At 36.0% G+C, this 18,115-nt stretch overlaps 1 protein-coding gene across 1 annotated transcript in view; it reads left to right on the top strand.

Moving 5' to 3' along the window:
- Oseg5 (intraflagellar transport protein Oseg5) overlaps positions 1 to 14,768 on the top strand; it is a 158,406-nt gene extending 143,638 nt beyond the window's left edge. The window contains exon 18 of the mRNA XM_090410923.1: positions 11,125 to 14,768. Coding sequence (XP_090267049.1) covers positions 11,125 to 11,211 — 87 coding nt within the window. The 3' untranslated portion in view covers positions 11,212 to 14,768. The remainder of the gene's footprint in view (positions 1 to 11,124) is intronic.
- Positions 14,769 to 18,115: the final 3,347 nt, after the last annotated feature.

The following is an 18,115-nucleotide window of genomic DNA, read 5'->3' as shown; positions in this document are numbered from 1 at the left end:
ATTTAAATATCTTGTGCAATATAATAGACATGCAAAAATACCTTAGGACTCTAAATCATTCACAAATCTTTAACACTAGTCAATCTACACACATACACATTCTAACATATACTAAAGTCCTAGTATAACTTCAACAGTTCTGTATTGGAATCACGATACTTTTCACAGACAAATTTCTAGCTAACATAGGTTATGATTTACAGTACCTTTCTTGAGCTCTTCGTATGGGCCTTTATTCTTTTCCAAACGAATCTCTGGTATAACTTCTCGTAACTCTGGAATACTTTAACACACATATATTTACTCTACTATCAGCAACGAGGACATCGATTTCTTTACAGCTTTCTGCTTTGCGTAGTTATCACTAGCATCGAAACGAAGAAGATCCCTCCTTTTCTAGGACTCTATGGCAATTTTTCCTTTGCTTCCTACTCAGGAAAACGGGAATCGAAATCCCACTCACTTTCGTTTCCGTGTTGTGACGAGGAGATATCACCCCTGTCGCCACTCAGGAAAACCCCGTGAACTCCACCGGAACCAAAACCAAACTCCAAGGCCAAAAGCGACTATCCAAAAAAAAAAAGTCCTTTCCAGGGGATTACTAACCCTTTTATAGCTGCTCCCCCTAACGGCACCTTTTCTTACTTCCTTTCTCCTCCTACTTGTTTTTTAATCATCAACCAATTAGGGTGGCGTTTTCTCGCCAAACGTCATTTAATCGGCAAGCCCGTTCTCAATGTTTCAATCCGGGGATCGGCCCTTAGCGATAGCTTTGCTTTTCTTGTGCTAGCCCGACTTAATCCCCTTTCAAACTTTTTCTATGAATTCTACTTAATAACTTAATCTCTCACATAACGTATTTTATGACTCACCCCTTTCAACTTATTTACTTAACTCTCTCATTTTTAATCGTATTACAATATTAATCTATACTTTCCTTTGTTAGCTACTTATTTAGTTAGAATTCCTTATTTTAAGTCATATTACAATATTAATACATTCCTTCCTTTGTCAGCTACTTTAACAACAACCCTTACATTTTATACATATTACTGGATGCAAGAAATTTTCCATTAAATAATTCATTTTTTTATGCAGGGGTTTTAATTTATGATATTTATTCTTCATGTTACACCATGATAGCTGAGAATACTATATTCCTAAGATATCAGGTGTAACAGTAGGCTTAGGAAAAGCCTCTGGCTGGGACTAAATCCTTAAATCTACGTTGCTATAATTCAAATGTATTAATCCTTAAAAATTTATTTTTTGTTAATGACTGTGCCATGGTCATGTAAAAGAATTTTCTATCTTTCCTTTATGTACAAGAGAATATTTTAGCTAAGCACGTACGATAACCCTTAAGTCAATTTTATCTCATGCAACTCCAAATTACTCAGTTGGGACTATTACTTCACTTAGGTCAGACACAGGTATGGTTTGTTTTTATGAGACAGTGCATTGGCTAACAAAGATCAGACAGGCTATTAACAAAACCAAACATGTTTATTTTAGCTTAGACAATTTATATACAAAAGTTATGAGACATGTCACACACCTGATTCTCCACACATTCATTAAAACAACTCACTTAAAGCATTAGACAAAGAGATTATTTATGCTTAACTTATTAGACACGTGGATGGATTTTAGCACACATAACCTTACTCTCATTACAAATAATATAAGGCAAAATTATACTCTACACATTCTAAGCATTATATAACACAAGCATTATTCAAGTCTACAGTATTCTTTTAAGCACATTCAAACTCACGTTCGGCTTTCTGACCTCTTCAACACATTATGCCATTAGTTAAACAGAATCAACATCTATCGTCTGTACACACACACACACACACAATCTAGGCTATTAACATAAACAATCTACTTACAAGCTCACTATATCATGTACAGTCCTGGATCCTAATGGGTTAAAGGTGAATTCCGCTGGTTCCCTTCTTAAACTTGCGATCGGGCACTATCCGACAGTAGTCGCCTGGTGATTTCCTCCCTTGTAACAGTACTGCATTTCTTCAGCAATGTCTGGAACTCATTCGGCTGCGACAAATCAGCACTCACATGGATCGGTACATTCATTGAAGAATTTTACAGAAGGATATCTTGAAATATGGTCTCTGCTGCCAGCAAATTCTCCATGATCTCCAGGACTACTGCTTGTGGGACCCTGACTCTTCCCCTCCTCAAAAAAAGCTTGCTACAGGAACAAAAAAATAAGAGAGACCTCTTTCGCTACTCAATCTCTGCCTTTTATATCATTTGCCATCCCTTGGCCTTCCTTCCAAAACTTCCCGGATTTTCTGAAGGCTCCCTTACGTCACCCATGCTTACATTAGGTTTTGGCAGCAAAACTCATATAATCCGGTGGCCCTTGAGACTGTTGTTGACCTTCAGTTTACTAGCCTAATCCCGTCTGATCTTTTTTAGTTACAATTGCTTGTGGTTCTACATTCAGTTATTCTAACATTATATTACAAAATTTATTACATCACAGTAGGTTATATACACTTTTATTTTTAAGTATTTTATGGCCCATGTAAAATCTACATACGTGAAAAACTTTCTATATTTCGCCACAAGAGATTTTACAGTTCTGTAATAGATTTCACGGTTTGATATGAACACAGATGATTAAGAAAATAACTATTTATTAACTTAAAAGCTAATATTTTGCTGGTATTATATCCAGCATCTTCAGAGCACACAACACAAAGTTTGTTACAAATGCAAAACAACCACAATCCGGTGTAACAGTGGGGCTAGTAAAAGTAATTGCAGCGTGCAACACAAGACTAAAGTCCTAATATGGCGCCATCTAGGTTTAAAAAAAAAAAAATTCAAAGTTTTGAAATAGTAGTCCAAATGATAGTCTTAGAAAGTTTGAAAAAATGAAATAAAATAAAAGTAATAAATATTGATTTGGTCTTAAGATGACTGTCTCCCAAATCTTTGGTAGATTTATACAGCCATACTTGTTAAGGTTTGGAGTATGTTTTAAGGCTTCTGTTGATTCCAGGAACAACCTCTCTGACTTGTAGAAGCTTCTGTGCATTATTTTTGTTTCTTTCCAATTGATCCTGTGTGCAGGGGTATCCAAAGCATGGTCTGCCAGACCCGACTTGCCATAGCGAAAGTGTCGGATATATTTTTTGTGTTCACTGAGGCGGGGTCCACAGTTCTTCCTGTCTGTCCATAGTAGGCTTGATGGCAAGAACAGGGCACTTCATAGACTCCTGGATGTAATAAAGGAGTGCATTTGTCCTTAGGTGAATGGTTGAGAGTTGCTAATTTTACATAAGGTTTAAATACTGTGCGTAGTTGGTGTTTGTTAAGCACCCTAGATATCTTTTCAGATGTGTGCCTTTAATGTATGGGATGGTGATAGTTTTGTTGTAGTCTTCTGTGGTAGATAGAGGGGATTTCTGGGTAGCATTTAGTATGTTATCTATTTTATGGGGATTATAACCTTTGGTTAAGAAGGTGTGTCATAGGTGAGAAAGTTCAGCAGTGAGAGCAATGTCATTGGAACAGATTGCTCTAGCTCTATGGGTTAGTGTTTTTAAGATACCATATTGTTGAGAAGGGTGATGGTGTGATTGTTTGTGTAAGTATCTCATCATATGTGTGAGTTTTCTATAAACCGAAAATGATAAGGAACCTTCTGGAAGACGTGTGATCAGTGTGTCCAGGAAGGGGAGGCAGTCATTTGGCTTCTAGTTCCATTGTAAAGTGGATTTTAGGGTGCTGGCTATTTAGATGCACTAAAAATGTATTCAATGTGTCTGGGCCATGTGGCCAAATAGCAAACACATCATCAACATAGCGTAGCCAGAGACTAGGTTTGAGAGTGGCTGTGTTGATAGCTAATTTTTCCAGATGCTCTATATAGAAATTGGCTAGGGGGGGGAAGGGGCAAACCCATAGCTGTCCCATCTAATTGTTTGTATATTTTCCCTTTCCAAGTAAAATAACCTGCCTGTACTGTGAATTTAAATAGCTGAAATATATCTCGGGAAAATTGTGAATTTAGTAAGTTAAGTGTTTCAATCAGGTACATTAGTGAATAATTATTATTATTATTATTACTCAGACCTCCAAGGAGTCAAAAGACTCATCGAGGGAGGTCCTTCCTAAGACATAAGTCTGTCAAGACTCATCGAGGGGAGGTCCCCCCCTGAGAAACACAAAGTTTATCATACCACTCTTTAAAGTCACTGACCGTTCTCGCTCCCACCACTCCATCAGGCAATGCATTCCACGGCTCAACCACCCTCCACACAAAGAAACCACTCCTTACCCTCTTGCTCACAGTTTCCTTTCGTAACTTCCAGGGATGGCCTCTTGTCATCACTCCTTCCCGCTGATCAACCAAGCGAAAGAACTCCCCAGTGTCAACCCTGTAACCACCTCTCAACAGCTTAAAAGTCTCAATCATATCACCTCTCCTTCTTCTATCCACCAAACTCTGCAGTCCACATTCTCTCAGCCGATCCTCATAACTATCCTTGTACAGTCCTGAAACCATCTTTGTCATCCGTCTTTGTATCCTTTCCACAGTTAATTTATCCCCTTCAAATCCTGGGGACCAAATCTGAGAACAATAGTCCAAGTGTGGTCTGATCAGAGACTTATACAACGGAATGATAACCCTCTTATCTCTGCAGGTCAGTGTCCTTCTCATAATAGCAGCAATCCTCTGTGTTACCTTCACCACCTTTGCAATATGTCCCCTAAACTTCAGGTTTCTATCAATCATCAACCCCAGATCTCTTGTCTCCCCTACCTCCTCCAGTATAACTCCTCCCATAGAGTATGCAGCATCCCATCGATGTTTCCCAAACCTCAAGACCTTACATTTTGCTGCATTAAACTGACATCCCCATTCATTTGCCCATCTATCTAGCTTATTTAAATCCTCTTGCAGGGCTACCACATCTGCGCTATTACTAATAATCCTTCCCAGCTTCGCATCATCCGCAAACAACTGAATATCCCCCTGCAATCCACTGGCTATGTCATTGATATAAAGGTTAAACAATATAGGTCCTAGTACTGAGCCCTGTGGGACCCCACTTGTAACCCTCTGCCTCCTGGAAACTGCTCCACCATACACAACTCTCTGATACCTATCAGACAGCCAATCCTGAATCCAGTTGACCAATCTGACATCCAGACCCATGTGCTGCAACTTAAATATCAGCTTATCATGTGGCACCCTGTCAAATGCCTTCGCCAAGTCTAAGAAAATTGCAGTATATGCCTTTCCCTCATCTAATGCTCTTGTAACTTTATTATAAAAGGCTAGCATATTGCTAAAACAAGAGCATCCTTTCACAAATCCATGTTGATTCTCACAGATAACATTACCCTCATCTGCCCAATGCTGTACACAGTCCCTCACTACTTTCTCCAAGATCTTAACAACTACTGATGACACACAGACTGGCCTATAATTAGACACTTCCAGTCTGTTACCACCCTTATGCAATGGCACTATCTTACCTTCCTTCCATTCCCTGGGCACCTTTGCCAAAGCCAGACTTTCATTGTAAAGCCACGTTAAAGGTATTGTCAATTCGCTAGCACATTCTCTCAAAACTCGTGGCGAAATACCATCCAGTCCCACATCTTTACTGACATCCAGAGTACTCAGTATCTGAAACACACTCTCCTCCTGTACCTCCAGACCTCGTACCAGTCCTATCCCTCTAGCATTAAAACTGACTCCTCTAGGATGAAATACTCCAATAAAGTGTTCATTGAACAATTCCACTATGTCCTCTGCATCAGTCACTCTATTCCCATTTTTATCCCACAATATCATTCTTCCACAGTCATTTCTCCTCCTACTGGCCACATAGCTAAAAAATTCCCTAGGATTTTCTTTGGATCTTAGGGCCAATCTCCTCTCATATTCCAGTTTCGCTTTCCTTACCACACGAGTCACTCTTCTGGCCTGTGTCTTATATTCTTCATGCATCTTATCTTCACCTGTCTCCTTATATCTCTTCCATAGCCTCTTTTTCGCATGCAGTTCCTGTTTAATGTTGTTTGTCATCCACTTTACTCCAAATTGCGCCCTCTTCTTCACTCGTGGTATACAACTTACCATTGCTGATAACAAATATTCTTTCACAATTTCCCACGCACTGGTGATATCCCGGCCGTCCAATTCCTCCCTCCATGAAACTTCCCGAAGTTGACGTCTAAGACTATTATAATCACCTGCCTTATAATTCCACATAAGTTCCCGTCTCTTTGATACTCCTGCATGTCTATTCATTTTCCATGTCAACACCATATGGTCACTCTCTCCAACTGGTGGGAGAGACGTCAACTCAGTTATTATCAACTCTTCTGATGCTATAACCAAATCCAAAATTTTTGAACCTCTTGTTCCCTCTGTTACATGTTGCCTAAGACATTTGTCCCTCAAGAATGCTAGAAATTCCATTCCCCTATTGTTACATGCATCTTCCTCTCTCCAATTTATACTACTGAAGTTAAAATCTCCCATAACAATCATTCTTCTTGCACTTGCCAAACTTAGCTGTCTAAACATCTCCTGGTCCCCATCCTCTGTGCTCCTGGGTCTGTAGCAACACCCCACTAAATATCCTGTCTTGCCTACCTCTACCTCACACCAAATGAGGTGAATATAATGAGGTGATATCAAAACTCACCATTAGGTTTGAACTATTTAAGGTGTGGTTTTCTAAAATACTTTTTAGGTGGGTAGAATTTTTAACAAAAGAGGAAGAATTGTTTGTATAAGTGGTTAGTAATTTGGCTAAATGTTTAGCTAGTTGATATGTAGGACTGTTTATACTATCTACAATAGGATGCAAAGGGATATCTTGTTTATGTATTTTAGGAGCACCATGTTTTAATGTGCACGGTTTGAGTTTTTTGACAATTTCTTTTGGCCAGGAAGTGACTTTGTTCAATAACTTGCACACCTTATTCTTTTGTGAGTTGGTGGGATCTCGATTTATGATTTGATATGTAGACCGGTCTTGGAGCAGTGTATGCATTTTGCTTTCATATTCTGTTGTATCCATTACTACAGTGGCGTTACCTTTATCTGATTTTGTTATTGTAATGTGGTTATTACTGCATAGTTCTTTTAGAGCTATTATTTCTTTATGTGAGATATAATATTTTTGGGAGGCTTAGAATGGATAAGCATATTGGCCACGTCTAACCTAATATTATTGGCTATAGCTGGAGGCAAGTGGTAAATCCCACGTTCAACAGAAGCTATTATTTTGGTTTTAGGCACAATTTTAGGAGTAACGGCAAAATTGTGTTCAAGACTTAATACACTCAACTTTCTAAGACTCATTTGGACTACTATTTCAAAACTTTGAATTTTTTTTTTTTTAACCTAGATGGCGCCATATTAGGACTTTAGTCTTGTGTTGCACGCTGCAATTACTTTTACTAGCCCCACTGTTACACCGGATTGTGGTTGTTTTGCATTTGTAACAAACTTTGTGTTGTGTGCTCTGAAGATGCTGGATATAATACCAGTGAAATATTAGCTTTTAAGTTAATAAATAGTTATTTTCTTAATCATCTGTGTTCATATCAATCCGTGAAATCTATTACAAAAATGTCTGACGAACACATAAGCCTATCCACGCGTATTTTACAGTTCATTCTCATCCAGTGGCACGATTAGATAAAATATGGATGAAGTTGAACTATAAAAGTTTTGTAACTTTGAGTTACAAAAGTAACCAAAACAGTACATCCAATAAGTACTATTCACCCAAAATAGCCACAAAAATGCACACTGCTTAAATATGCCTAAAAATGATGAACAATGATATTCATAATGGAATACCAAAACTGGAAGGGATGGGTTAGACAGAATTATGATAGTTGTCCTAATTGTAAGGAAAGTTGAACACTACCTTTATAGGTTATGCAGAGAATAAATAAGACAGTAAATAAATACAATAAATAAGACAGGATTCAATTTTACTAATGTTGAAATTAACAAGGTTATCCACTCCATCTGCCAATTATTTACCTTGGTAACACTATTCTAATTTCATTATTAAGAAATTTAAAAAATTTCTGCAACCACTGCTGTATCAAATTCATGGTATCCTGTGAAACTATTCTTCAAGCATCAGTTTGACTTTATGGTAATCTATACATAAAAGAATGTTCAGCCTATAGTATATTGGTATTATAAATGGCAGAAACGTTGACATTGAAGAACTGTTGATTGCACTCTTTAGGAAAGTTTTTCGAGCAGCCTCCCTACATGAGAAGGGAGACTGCTTGAAAAGACAACAGCAGAAGGAATGAATGAAGAGAAAGAAAAAATATTCTGTAAGTTTTGAGTTGAACTGGGAAGAGTATTGAATAGTTGTTGCATGTGTTTTAACAAATTTAGAGGAGGATGTGGGCATTACCAATGTCAATTCTGATGAACAGTAACTATGGAGATATTTGTTGGAAATACAAATATCTCCATAGTTACTGTTCATGTGCAGATTTGTGATTTGAATAGAAGTCAGAAGACAACATAATGTTCAGAGGCAAAATAATGCTTTGAGCAAAAGAGAAAACCTAATTTCTTGAAGGCTGAAGAGGCAATATTTTGTAGATTTGAGTATTGTCAAAAGTAAGTACTAGAAGAAAAGATTGGAGGGGGGGTGGACAATAAATAAGAATAAGACAGGATTCAATTTTACTAATGTTGAAATTAACAAGGTTATCCACTTCATCAAAGGGATTGGGAGATTGGAATTTACACTTGTAGAAATTGATATTCTGGAAGTCTTGTTGATCTAGTAATGCAAGGTTTGTGAAATGCAATGGAGTATCATCAGCAAAATTATGAATTGGTCAAGTGGAAAAGATTGTAATATATAGTAAGAAAAAAGAGCAGTGAAAAGCAGAACATTGTGGATTCCAGCACTGGCAACAGAGTCTGAGGATGAAGATCCATCCATCAGTAAGTATAATCTGTTACCGGAGAGAAAGCTGGCAGCCAGTGGTAGAAGTCGGAAGACAAGATCATATGATAAATGTTTATTTAAACAGGCTTTGTTACCAATCCCAGTTAAATGCCTTAGTGATAATCAAAGTTTGGTTGATAGGCAGAAAAGAGTGGGTATGATAGACACAAGTTCATAAAGGAGTTTTATAGAGTATATGCTAAAGAAATTTTTCAGTACATGATTAGGATAGGAGAAAAACAAAAGAGTCAATCCCTGGAAGTTATGTAATAGTGTGGTTAACAAGGGCACGAAGGCTTTGCTTGTACAATGGTGAATGAGTGGAAGGAGTTGCTGGTGGTGGTAGTGGTCACGAGTGCTTTTTGTTAGGGAATGAATTTAAGGAAAGAGATTATTGATATTGCGTGAATAATAGTTAGTGCAGGTTTCCTGTGATGAATCTTAGGAAACCATGGAAGATCCCATGTAATAATAAAGAAATAGAAAAGAAATTATCTTTTATTTGCCCTTAAATCTATTTATCGCAACTTCTTAAATCTTTTTAGTTGGAAAGATCTTGGTTTTGAATCCTGTCTTGATTAACTGACATAATACTTTGGTCTCATACCCTTAGTTTCTTTAGTGATCATTCTGACCAATAACTCATTCCTAACTTTTTGCCAATTCTCCATATACCTTTGTTCTCTATTCCTATTATTCTTAATAACTTCTAGTTTCATTTCAGCCCCTCTGCAATTCTGCATCAACACCAGCCCAATATATGTCTTATAGGAAAAACCTGGTAAATGTTATAAATTCTTTTTCTTGTAATCTAAAATCTAAAAAGAAGAGTTCTGGAATAAATAATAGCTCAAGTTTGTAAAACAGAGGTGTTGATTTCTAATCTTGTTTCTTGTTCATTAGTAATTACAAGAAACATGCAACATAACAGAAATCCATATACATTAAAAATTTAATTAAACTAAATTGATATTAACAATTTAACACGTATAAAACCAACAGTAATAACTTTAATGAATTAAAGGTACAAATATCTGAGGATTAAACTAAATTGAACCAGAGTACCTAATCACATATACAGGGTGTTCGGGATAAATTTGACAGTTTCGTAAGGAAAAAGAAAATCTTCTTTGTATCTATTAAATTTAATGAATTGACAAAAAAACATTACAGGCAGAGTTAATTACAATACTATCAACAAGATTTACTCAAAATAACCACCATTAGCATCGATCACAGCTTCAATTCTGCTTCGGAACCTCGAACAAGCTGATGCTACAGTCTCCCTGGGAAGGGCCGCAAAAACTGTTTTAATTTTATCCATTAACTGGGCTTTTGTATTACTGGAAGTGCGATTGGTGTCTTTTTCAACTGCGCCCCATACAAAATAATCCATGGGGTTAAGGTCTGGGGAGTTTGTAGGCCAAACATTTGGACTGGTGAAGTCGTAGAAATTTTCAGACAACCATTTTTGACTTTTCCCAGAGGTGTGGCAAGGGGCCGAATCCTGCTGCCATACATACGGCCTACCATTGGCTACCCTTGTTATCCAGGGCTTGACTACAGTTAGCAACTCCACGAACAAAGCCCGAATTCCAATGCCAGGGTTCTTCAGCACCTGTTCCTGCAGATTTGCGAGGAATTCTGCTGTACGAACGCAATCAGATCGTCTGCTAGGGATCTTTCTTCTTGCTACATCCTCGTAGTCACCATTGCAAGTCTCTAGTTCATGCCTGATTGTTTTTACTGTATTCAGGGAGCATTGGGCAGCAGTCGTAATATCCTTATTTTGATGGCGGGCACGAATCATCATGATACAAGTTATTCTCTTCCATGATTCAGGTGGGTTCCAGCTATCCATCCTTTCTGACATCTTGTATATGAATGAAGAAGGGTCCAAACTTTTAAATGAAGAGAAGTGTGTGTTAATACATGTAACTTACCGAAAAATATAATTAATTATAAATATGTCAAATTTATCCCGAACACCCTGTATTGCTAAATATGAAAATTAATTAGTATATTAATGAAATTAAAAATCATATTCTATTAAAAATACATTCATTGTGAATTAAATATTGATTTGGTTAATGTTATTTATTTATTAATAATTTCTTTGTAATAGGTGACTGTTGACTGGGATGCAATTAAAGCAAAAATTAATGAAGAATACGGTAAAGCAAATCAAGCCATTCCATTTGCAAGAAGATAGTTTCTTTCTGCCATAAATGAAAGATTATTTTGCTGTTTGATTTTAAGAAGCATTGTTGCACAGTGAGACTTATTTTGATCCCCACTCAGTGTGTAAAAACTACATAGATTTAATGGAGGTCACAGAAACTGTTACATTTGCCACCTGCATGTTATTTATTTTGTTTATTCATTTGTTATGTCATATTAATAGGGCTAGATTAATATAATTTAGAACAATATTTCAGCTCTAAGGTGGAACAAAACCATGGTGAGGTTATTTTATGTAAAAGAAGAACTGGCATTCACTTTTTAAATAGGATTATTATCATTTGATAAACAAAAAAGAATAATGGATGCTCTTAATACTGTTTATTCATATATTTGTCTACATCGTGATGAGTATGTTGTCCTACTGAGTGCATCCATGAAATAAATGAAATGCCTCTTTGAGGTCAGACCAAGTTGCATTTTTTTCTTATGTGAAGTTTTGTTTGCTGAATTTCTTATATATGTGTCACTAAATGCAGTTCTCAGCTTTTAATTCAACATGCATCACAGAATTTATGAATGTTTAACTTTTTCCCATAGTTTTCTTACCTTGCAACAGTGAGATATTGTTTATGAGATGAACAGGTGGGGGTGGGAGTTGGATATGGAAATATGTTATGAAATGGCTGTTATAAATGGAAATATGTGCAATTAGTTTTCTAGTCAATAACTCTTTTCACTTTTTTGTCAAGACAGCATTACTGCATTCAAATGATGTTATACACTTTATACTTCTACCTTTTTATATCAGCAGTTTATTTAAAACATTGTAACTGCACTTTTATAGCATCATAAATTACAAGATATTTTCACTTTCAACTAATGATCATAATTTATTTATTATATTAATTTCAGTTGAAATGTTTACATAAAAAGTCTGGTATATGAATATTAAAAGAAAATTTTATCTTCATATATAACTGCATATATACATACAAGAGGAAGTTTATAAAATTATTAAAAAGTTTGGGGTGATGAAATAGAATTTATTTTTCAACTTAATCTGTAAATATTTTTACACTAGTCCCAAGATTTTATCAAATTCTGGAAACCTTCTCCTTGAAATATGATATGGGTTGCTGTTTAAACCACTGACACATTTTCAATTGCTATTCACCAGTAAGTCAAATGAATAGAAATCACTCAGGGAAAGGTCAGATTGTGGATGCTCAAGCGCCCTTCCCCTCATCCCCAGTCATCAGTGGTCTCTTGAGTTGTATGTATTTTATAGGAGCTTGTATTGCTAGTCAACAGCAGACTGTACATCTTATTAGCCTGCATTGTTTCCTCTGAATTGAGTTCCTATGCTCTTTCAGAGGTATATAATATGATGCAGCATTTCGTCTCTCTCTCTCTGGCTTTTGTTAAGTGCGCAACAATGCTAGGACATTCTTGGAATACAAACAGTTTCCTTGTTAATTGCATAGCCTACTTTTTCTTGGGGGGGGGGGGGGGGGCAATGAAGTTTATGTTTTGCTACTGACAAACAAACCTATTTTGCAAGCAAGTCCTTTGTGGAACATTTTTTGTTTAGATTTCAGTTTACTGAGAACCCATTCAAAATTGGAGGTGAATGTGAATTGGACTGTGCATTTATATTATAGGCTGAACCAATGGAACATTCTGTGACACATGTCCTTAACTATATTTCAAGTTTATTGATTTCACTTAGGTTACAATTGTGCTAGTTCTGATTTCTACTGTAGGTCCTGACCTGACACTTTGAAAAATTTTTAACCCAGTTGTAAACAGCCTTATGATAAATGGTTCTTGCCATATACCAGAAGAATGTGTTTAAAATTTCTATTTAATTCTCCCACATTGTCTAACCCTCCCCACATACACACAGTAGTTTGGACATCGCAGAAAGAAGAAAAGCAACAACACCCAGAAAAAGGTATGTGTAAACTTCTCTTCCTTTATGCTACATATATTTATTGGTAAATATACATCTACAAATGCCCTAAGAATCCGTGAGTAAAAAAGCCAATGACATTTAAACAGGGGCACTCCTAAACAGAAGCAGGCAAAATAGGTGTAAATATAAGAAGCATTTGGAAATATTCTAGGTTAAATTTCATTTGTCTCATATAAAATGCAAAACAGTATAACTGTTCTCTGGTTGTATGCTCTACTTATAGTTGCCATCCTGTAAAGACTAACTATTAACTGACTAGCTATGAATAATTAATAAAGTGTACTAAATAACTGTTCTCTGGTTGTATGCTCTACTTATAGTTGCCATCCTGTAAAGACTAACTATTAACTGACTAGCTATGAATAATTAATAAAGTGTACTAAATGATCATAATCATTTAGTATTTATGTGACTGTTGTTTGTGTAGGACTTGCTGATTCTCCTCTTATAATCTGGTTGTAAGTAGTTTGCACATCATTCATTGTATCATCTTTATTTGTATGAAAAATATCATTTCTTAGTTTTTAAATTACATTCACCGCCCTCTTCCCACTTTTGTTCATTTTATTTTATTTCCATACATTTACCCAGTTAAATTTTTCTAATTTTTCATCAGTTTATTAAGTCACCAAATCCACTGTTTTTTTTTCTTTCTTCTGCTTAATGTAAGTTTATTTAAAATAAATTCAGACTAATTAATCATATTTATTGATGATTGCTGCAGCTAGTCATTTGAGAAAGTAATTGTCTTTTTGCTGTGAGCACATTTTTTGTAATATTTTATTTGCAATAAAATATGCTAATTTTCAAAGCTATAATTTTAACTTTTTTTTTTTAATTAACGGTTTTGATGTTAATTTGCTAATAATTTAAGTTGTTTTGTTTAGGCAAGTTATTTACTCATCTTCCACACAAAATGTTTTAATAGCTGTCATTAGCTTTCAACTGTGAAAGCTAATGACAGCTATTAGTTTTCACAGTTGAAAGCTAATGCATATAACTGTCAACAATTTGAGGAAAAGAATTCTTGAAGTGGCAAGGTGACAAAGCTCATTTGTTCATAATTAAGCAGTTTATCAATGGTTACAGTGTTCTTGATGTGATAAGTTGTATTATTTAATCATTACTAATTTGGAAAAATGAGAAATCAAAATAGTTACTATGCATCTCTTTCACTTTTCACTTATGTGAATATTATGAAATCTTCTGACATATCAAAATACTTTTACAGCACATTAAATAACTTATGGTAATGCACTGAAGGCAAAAAAGTGTTGTCACTTTCCCTCTGCTTATGTGTGTTTAATTTAGAATTAAAAATATCACTGTACAAGTTTGTTTGAACTATTATTCTGATATGACAGCACATCTGCTATCTTCTAAAAAGCTTTTATAAATTAAAAAAAATTAATATTCTAGGTTTTGAATGAAGCAGTGAAAGAAGGGAATAGCTGTATTAATCCTTAAAAATCACAGTTATAAATTAATGTGAATTTTGAGATAAATGTAGCTTAAAGCAAAATAACATTACTTTTACTGGCTAATGTAAATTAAATAAGTAAATTCTTATTACTTTTTATATTATGATAATCATAATTGAAATTTTTTAAGTGAAAAATTAAATAATATTAATACAACAAGAATGTTGTTGTTGTCTTTTTTAAAAAAGCTATTTAATAAGTATTCATGATTTTTTTCAAAAAAAATTAATTAACAATAACAAAACAACAAGTAATACATTTTATATAACCTATTGTAATAAAAAGTGGAATTCTTACAAAGTGTAATAAATATATATAAAAATATTATAGTGATCATGTGCTCTTAGAGGATATAAAGAAAAATGCAGGAAAGCTATGTCTAAAAGTAGTTAAACATATGAGATTATTTTGGGGGAAAAAACATTGATTGATATCATCATCATTAAATTTCTGCTGTGTACTCTCAAGGGATGGACAGGATACTATGTTAGTACTGCATGATTAAGTTTATTATTATTAGCTTCCTGCCAACAATGTTTTTCCATATTTACATGTTACAGTTAACTATCACAAAGCAAACCCATAAAAACCACAAGAATAGTTTGTTTTAATACACAGTTGGCTGTGTTAGCTTTTCTTTGTAATAGTATTTGTGCCATCAGCACTTTGGGACTTTTCAGTAGTTTATTATAATATGCTTTCTGATGTGAGAGTTGACTGTACTTGTCAGGACAGCAAGTGACCTTACCACCTTAGGTAAGTGGTATGGTTGCTTGAATTAAAAACAGAGATCCTAATTAATTTTAAATAGTGATTCTGCCATTGAAGCTAATATCTTCACATCTCTAATTTTATTCAGAACTCTGATAACTATGATTTCTAATCTTTGATTATCTGTTTCATTCCTAACCAGATTCTTAGATTCATAAGATAAAATTGGTTTAAATGCTGATTATTAATTAACTTAAGGAATTCACAACGTACACTAGAATATAAGTTAAATTAAACTTTGCCAAAATATTGGAAATATATATTAATGTCATGTTGCCATCTTCAAAGGAACTCAAAATAAAGACATGCATGCAGGCACTACACACAGTAAATGAGGATGAAGCACTGAAGCTAATGTTTCTCCTAAAAGTCCTGATGGTGCCACCTAGCGGACTGTGTAGCTATTCTTGGCTGTTCGGCTGAAGGTCTCCTGATGTACGTCTCCCAAATTTAGCACAGTCTCATGGAACCAAATTTGTTGAGGTTTGGCATGTTTCTTAAGGCTGAGGCTGATTCCATGAAAAGTCTTTCAAATTTGAACTTGCTACGGTGTATTATTGTGGCTTTCTTCCACCGTATTCTGTGGCATGTGTCCAGAGCATGGTCTGCAAGACCAGAGTGGCTGTATTGGTGAAAACAAATGTAGTCCTTGTGTTCTGATATTCGCTGTCCTGCCTGTTTGGCCAAAGTAGGACAGCTTACAGCTGCAAGGGACCTGGTATACACCAGGTAGGTCTAGGGGAAGTGGTTGGTCTTTAGTTAAGCGGATAAGGGATGCCAATTTTCTATATGGTCTGTAACAAGAGGTCAAGTCATGTTTTTTTTTTTAAGATTTTGGTAATTTTTCCGAGGTGCCTCGGATGTAGGAAATGGTGATGGATTTAGAGTAATCCTTGTGAAGGGGGAGGGTTGTGGTTTACTGGTTTCAATATTTTGGGGAGGGGGGGAATAGCAAAGTGTTGAGGATGTGATTTAGTTCAGTGGTTAGGACACTGTCATTTGAACAGATTAGTTTAGCCCTGTTGTATAGTGTCTTAATAACTCCATATTGTTGTGGGAGGGTGGGGGATTGTTGGTGAATGTATCTGCCTGTGTGGGTGGGTTTTCTATAAACTGAGAAAACCAAGGTTCCATCAGGCTGGTGGGTGACTAGTGTGTCTAGGAAAGGGAGGCTGCTGTTTTCCTCTTTTTCCAGGGTGAACTTGATTCTGGGAAGTTGGTTATTTAAGTGTGTTAAGAAGGAGAACAGTGTATCAGAGCCATGTGGCCAAATAGCGAACACATCATCAATGTAGCGAAGCCATATAGTTGATTTTTGTGGCGCAGAGTTTAAGGCATTCTCTTCAAAAGTCTCCATAAAAAAGTTGGCCAAGGGTGGGGAGAGTGGCGAACCCATGGCTGTCCCCTCTATTTGTTTGTAGAATTTTCCCTGCCAAACAAAATAGCCTGAGTTCATTGTGAACTGAAATAGGGCAGAGATATCGTGAGGAAATTTAGCTTGGATTAGGTCTAAGGTCTCTTTGAGTGGGATATTTGTAAATAAGGAGGAGACATCAAAATTGACCATTATGTCAGTATGTTGGAGTGTAAGGTTTTCTATGCTGGCTTTGAAGTGGGCTGAGTTTTTTATGTGTGATTGTATGTTGCCAGTATAGTGTAAGAGCACTTTGGCCAAATGTTTAGCTAATTTGTATGTGGAGGAATCAATGCCATCCACTATGGGACGTAATGGCACATTTTTCTTTATGTATTTATGTATTCTCTTTTCTCTTGAATATTTCTCCACATCTGGTCTATCATTGCTTGTCAGGAATGTATATAGCAGTATTTGAAGGTAGATAAAAAGATACCTGAAATGTAAAAAAGACATCTGAAAAGTAAAAATAGATGATCTTGCCATAAATACTGTTACAACTTCTGCATACTGCCCACAGAATTGCGTGGGCCTGGTTCCCTAAGTAGCGCTCTGCACAGCCAACATTCGTGTGTTTATCAGTAGAGAGTTGTCTGTATGGATTAAAATGTAGTAGGGAGATTATGAGAACTGTGTAGCAGTAATAGCACTTCACAAGGTTGGAATGCAGCCACCTGTTATTTTCAACACGCTAAAAACATTTGGGATCAGTAAGATGTTTATGTATAGACTATTATAGTGATACAGAAGATGTATCTGACCACTAAAGAACAGGTCGATATGGTGTGTTGGGATTCAACAGCTTGTAAGGGCTGTCAAGGCATGCCTCCACCATAATCCTGTGAGAACGCAGAAAGTGATGTTGCGAGAGATGAACATTTCACAGAGAACGATGTCACGTATACTAACTGATGACCTGGGGTGAGAGCCTATTTTCCTGCTCAACAATGCGTAAACCGCAACTTATGTGGCAGAGGATTATAAAATCAAAGGCACTTCTGATAGTATACGAAAAACAGACACAGAGATATCTTCACAGGTGAGAAATTTTCATTGCAGAATCATTTAACTGCCAAAACAATTCTATATCCCAGATGATCGCACAGCAGTGCCATAGCACCCAGGATTCAGAGAGGTCATCACCTCGTATCAGTGATGGTTTGGTGGAAGTGATGTATCAGGGGATATCCAAGTTGCATTTCTGTGAGAAAGGGGTCAAAACCTCTGCCAAAGTGTATCAAGACACTGTGCTGTGATATGACCCCTGAACAACATCTTATTTCACAGTAGG

This window comes from Typopeltis vanoorti, chromosome 21 (assembly GCF_054136105.1).
Source record: "Typopeltis vanoorti isolate ZY-2024b chromosome 21, IOZ_Tvanoo_1.0, whole genome shotgun sequence".
NCBI lineage: Eukaryota > Metazoa > Arthropoda > Arachnida > Uropygi > Thelyphonidae > Typopeltis > Typopeltis vanoorti.
This window is presented reverse-complemented; position numbering and strand designations above follow the sequence as displayed.